The following is a 4870-nucleotide window of genomic DNA, read 5'->3' on the forward strand; positions in this document are numbered from 1 at the left end:
TCTTGAAATCCCAAATGTTAAGCATAAGATAAGAAGTGAATATTTACAAGTTTGATCAAATTGCATGTAAATTTAGCCTAAAAATTATTTTAATAGACATACATACGCCCATTGAAGTAAAATTTTTCTTATATTCTGTTACCCAAACAAAAAGTCCATCCAACTCACAAATCAAGACAGTTTAGGTTGTTAGCCAACAGCTGACCTCTGACCTCTGGTGCTTGCTGTTCAAAGACTAGTCACCGCAGCAATGTGACATAAGAGACGAGGGTCCCTGTCCTTCCTCTGGCTCAGTGGTTGTTGACTTCTGCGGACACAGCAACAAAGGCTCATAGATTTGTTGCTTCCGGAGCAACTTGTAGGTTATAGTTACAGTTGAACTTGTATCGTTTTTATAGCACTAAGACTTAAAAAAAAAAACAAAAAACTTTTATATGCCAATTGCCTTGTTGTGAAATACAACTGAAATGTCTAACCTAAATGTCTTTGTGCCTTACGCAGACTCAACTCATTGACACCATGATGGACGAAGAGATCATTGAGGACCAAGCTAAGCTGAAACAGGGCTTGATCAAAGTGCTGCAATGTGTGGCCACAATATCGTCAGCGGCATCTGTGGTTAACCCGATTTTCGGCGTGGCGGGCTCCTTGATCCGAGTAGTTCTGCCCCACGTCGACGACGAGGACATCCGTACCCTCAAGCGCGAGTTTGGCTCGGTCAACAAGGGTTTGGACATGCTCTCGCAGCAGAATCGCAACACACTCGTACAGATCAAGAAGGAAACCATCGACAGGCAGTACTGCAACGTGGAAGAAAACCTTAAGAACCAGTACAGAAAGTTCATGGCGATGGTGGAGGCCCAACCGGCGCACCGGGAACGCAAGAAGGAAGATTTCGAAGAGAGCTACGCCAACGATAACGGTGATCAGAACCTGCACACGCTCTACGACGGCGTGGTCGGGAAACCCAAGCTCTTCAGCAGGCCAGTTCTGGAGGTGTACCTGAGGCACTCCCAGGGCGATCGGCAGGTCATGGAGCAACTCTGCACACGCCTCACCTACCTATTTTGCATCGGGCTGATCGCGCTCATGGGCTACGCGGCTGTCATCGGGGATGACGAAGAGAGTCTGTGTGAGGAGTGGACGGAGAAGATGCAGCACGTGCAGGATAAAATGCAGGAGGCACTGAGCAGGTGCTCATGAAGAAGCCGTCCTCTCTGCCACTACTTAGCACTATAGCTCATAGTTAGTGCTCCATTTTCTTCATTCATGCTTCTTATTCTGTGGAGGACCATAGCTTCATTCCCTCTAATATGAGAATCTACAGCGGTATAGCTCTTCAGACATGCATGGCCGATTTCAGATTTCATTCTGGTTGCAAAAATTCCTCATGTTAATCAATCAATCAATCAATCAAAAAAAAATCATTTTGATTAGCCGTTCGCTCTGTCTTTTCTTCCGAACCAGAGATCCATCAACGTTATAAGCACCTTGTCAGGTTCTAATTTCCTCGGAGGAGAATGCAGTCATAACTTGCCGATTTTACAAATGATTTCTTTCAGTAGTCTTGGGTTGGGTTCACAATCAATTTGAATGAATTCTTCAAATGTTCAAAAGTTTTAAGTCTTTAAGTCTACCACGTTAAATCGACATCATGATGCACTTTATAAGTAACCTAGTTCTGCCAGACAATTGTGTGGAAACACACGAACACTACAGTAAAATGTTTGTCAAATGGTTTTGACAAAATACAAAATGAGCAGAAATACAATATGACTTTATACAATATTAACTATTTGATTTCAGCCTTATTTCTTTATGGTATCACAATACCACAAATGTGTGAATACATCTAGGCTATAATAAAGGCTGTTTATGGCCTGCACTACTTTTGAATGTAATAACTGTTTATGGCCTGCACTACTTTTGAATTTGTTTAACACTAAAGAAATGCTGCTCGGTGTTTATAGCACTTCAGATTTAAAGTTGAACACTACGACAGCAGACAATAAGTAAATAAACCAAAACACTACTCAAATTTGAAACACTGTGAGTGTTGTCACACGGTATAGGGTATTCATGTTTTTTTTTTTTCCGCTTTCTGAATAAAGTTGCCAGTTCTATACAGTTAGATTATTTTATGTCTTTTACTGTGGAACAAATGTCATTTAACCAACAGTGCCTAAACAAGGTGACCCATTTCATTTGAAATATGTGAAGGGGGTTTTGAGTTAAACATGAATCCATTTATTTTCTATGGTATTGTGCTTGGAAGGGTCTGTCAGAATTGTCTTCTTACAGTAACTCACTCTGGAGTCCCGCATTATGTGCCAATTGTTTATCTTTATAAATGCTACGTTTGCTTTTTTTTTATTTTCATGTGTTTTAGGGAACAGAACTGTTTTGGGTTTTTTTGTTTGTTTTTTTGTTGTTTTGTGGCTTGTTTACTGGCAAATGAGCAGCATTAAATACTCTACTGTACGTCCTGTGACACACCAAAATGACCAAAATGACATTTGACATCCAGTCCAATCCTGGATACTTTCCCTCAAGTCTGTGCTTATGTCTGCCTGCAGGTTGAATCCTACTGTTACATCAAATTTAAATTTATTTGCTTTATATTCACAACAACTGTCATGACATGCGGAAAATGTATATGAAAGGCTTTGTGGAAATCAAATGTATATATGATTATGATTTACTGTTATGACCACTACAAATAAATAGAAGTGAATATATATATAAAAAATGGTGTCTTTATTGAAATTTACTGTAAAATGAACATAGTATACAATTGAATAAACCTACAGGCTACGTCATGGAAGCTGTGCTTTTTTTAGAATGAGGCCTAACTGTGTCCTGTCAAAATTCTATGTAAAGTAATTAAAAGTTGGAACTGGAAACAGTACGCTGGGTGAGTGCGCCATAACAACAGCTCTTAGTGACGCACATTAGAAATAATTTCGTGGCTGCCAAGATTTTATTTTGTAAAAACAAAACTGTTCCTGATGAAAGCAAACCTCCCTGAAAATCTCTTTGTATGCCTATAAATATATATTTTATACAAATATTTAAAGACTGTTTAAAATGTACTAAAACGTGTTTTATATTAAATATAAACTATCGTATTTTGGGAAGAAAATAAATAACGCTACTAACCTCTGCGGAGCTTCTGGGGCACTAGTTTACTGACATGAGATAATCGCATAGCAACAGAACTGTATCCAATAAGGGTCGTGTATCCCAATTAACAGTACACTCGTTCGTGTTGTTTTGCGATACACTGTGTCAAAAGTGGCTTGTATTTGTACAAATATTCAATAAAAGAACAATATATTTACAAATGTTTACACTATATGGTAAGTATACGTCTTCTGGTGAGTGAAAGAAATATCTAGACGTGTAGCCGTGCTGTTACGTAGTACGCGTGTAATTTAGAACGGTAAATGGGACCACAATGTGTCAATTTGAGTAACATTTCAAGACAACTGATGTTTAGTAAAAACACGGTATCAGTTACTATGTTCCGTATGTCATTACCTTACCTATTCCTTAAGGGTCCGCATCAATAATAGGGAGTTTCTGTCAATTTGAGTAGGTCAGTATGTGTGAACATAAGCACCGGTTGTATTTCCGCGTTGATAACAGTTGTACGTCACGGTATAAACACATAGGCTACTACTTACTTCACATAAACATTGAATAAAATACTTATTTTAGCTTTATATATTATTATTATTATTATTAAGCATCAGTAAGATCAATTATAACTCTTCCGACATGTAAGAAAGCAACCACAAATACGTCACATTGGGCGTAGCAGTACATCGACGAGATCAGATGAGTTGCAACTAACATTAATGACCACAGGAGGGTGCTGGTGTATCTTCTCGTCCAAAGGCACTCGCTTTTACCGTAGGCCGGACCGTAGCCTCACACCCACACCCACACGCGCACACACTTGTTCCCACATTGACGTTCCCATCATTTCTTTACAGGTCACAGAACCTGACTGTTGTGATTGATGGGCGGAACCAGATAAACCACATTAATTTTGGGTCGACGGGAGGGGGGGGAGTTAGGGAGCGTGGGTGTAATTGAGCTGGGGTGAAGTGAACGACACAGTGCCAGAGGTTAAGTACTTGTGGTATAGCAATAATATGTAAATATCCGGCTGTGCTGGTTTGACTCAAAGCGGAGAGAGAGAGACAGAGAGAGAGAGACAGAGAGAGAGGGGGAGAAAGAGGGGGGGGGGGGGGGGGGGGTGGTGGGGAGTATGTAGCCTGACTGGAGCCAGGAGAAGGCTGGAGCAGGAGTATTCATTAAAGTCGCCCCAAGAGCACCGGCAGAGGAGAGGATAACAAGACCCTAGGGTGGCTGGTGTGGGTCCTCACTCCTCAAAAACCATAAATGTATTCCCCTTCATCCAGACAAATCCACAGTCTACTGTGTCAGCAAAAGCACACACACACACACACACACACACACACCTCCACTGGAACGTGGACTCTTTACTTTTTTTGTTTTACCATACACTTTGTCAAACAACTTTTAATGCACTGCAGGAGAGGAGCAAAAATCACAACATGGACTTTACTTTAAGTACTACTTACTATATCCAGAGTATTTCGTTCCAGGTGACTGAATACGTTCATTTTCAGAGTACAGATAATCAATCTGCTCGTCTTCCTCGGGTGCATTCACACATTCAGGTGACAGGGTTTTTTTGTGACAAATCAAAGACTGAAACGATGCTTTCCTGCAGTTTTCCAACTGCTTTGGTTCAACTTCACAAAGAGAAGACATGAAAATGTTCCAAAATCCATGACATGGAAATGTTCTAACCCAGCGGTCAGTCCAGTCAGCAGGA

The 4870-nt window shown here is 40.5% G+C and overlaps 2 protein-coding genes and 1 long non-coding RNA gene across 6 annotated transcripts in view; 2 read left to right on the forward strand and 1 right to left on the reverse strand.

Moving 5' to 3' along the window:
- The window catches only part of LOC103388820 (uncharacterized), a 5678-nt gene extending 4254 nt beyond the window's left edge, over positions 1-1424 (forward strand). Inside the window, exon 3 of the mRNA XM_008324008.3 lies at positions 502-1424. Coding sequence (XP_008322230.1) covers positions 520-1203 — 684 coding nt within the window. The 5' untranslated portion in view covers positions 502-519 and the 3' untranslated portion in view covers positions 1204-1424. The remainder of the gene's footprint in view (positions 1-501) is intronic.
- The window catches only part of LOC107989435 (uncharacterized), a 7053-nt gene extending 2866 nt beyond the window's left edge, over positions 1-4187 (reverse strand). The window contains exons 1-2 of one of the 3 annotated variants that reach the window (XR_001761000.2): positions 3546-4187; positions 169-307 (exon numbers count right to left, since the gene is read on the reverse strand). This is a non-coding gene — a long non-coding RNA (uncharacterized LOC107989435). Of the gene's footprint in view, positions 1-168; positions 467-3159; positions 3196-3545 lie in introns of those variants that run through there. The other 2 variants (XR_001761001.2, XR_001760999.2) reach the window with 2 other exon arrangements.
- Positions 3277-4870, forward strand: part of rpz6 (rapunzel 6) — a 4779-nt gene continuing 3185 nt past the window's right edge. For both annotated transcript variants that reach the window (XM_017038111.1, XM_017038114.1), the window contains exon 1: positions 3277-3359. The gene's annotated coding sequence lies outside the window, so the exon portion shown is untranslated. The remainder of the gene's footprint in view (positions 3360-4870) is intronic.

This window comes from Cynoglossus semilaevis, chromosome 13 (genome assembly GCF_000523025.1).
Source record: "Cynoglossus semilaevis isolate Cse_v1.0 chromosome 13, Cse_v1.0, whole genome shotgun sequence".
Classification (NCBI taxonomy): domain Eukaryota; kingdom Metazoa; phylum Chordata; class Actinopteri; order Pleuronectiformes; family Cynoglossidae; genus Cynoglossus; species Cynoglossus semilaevis.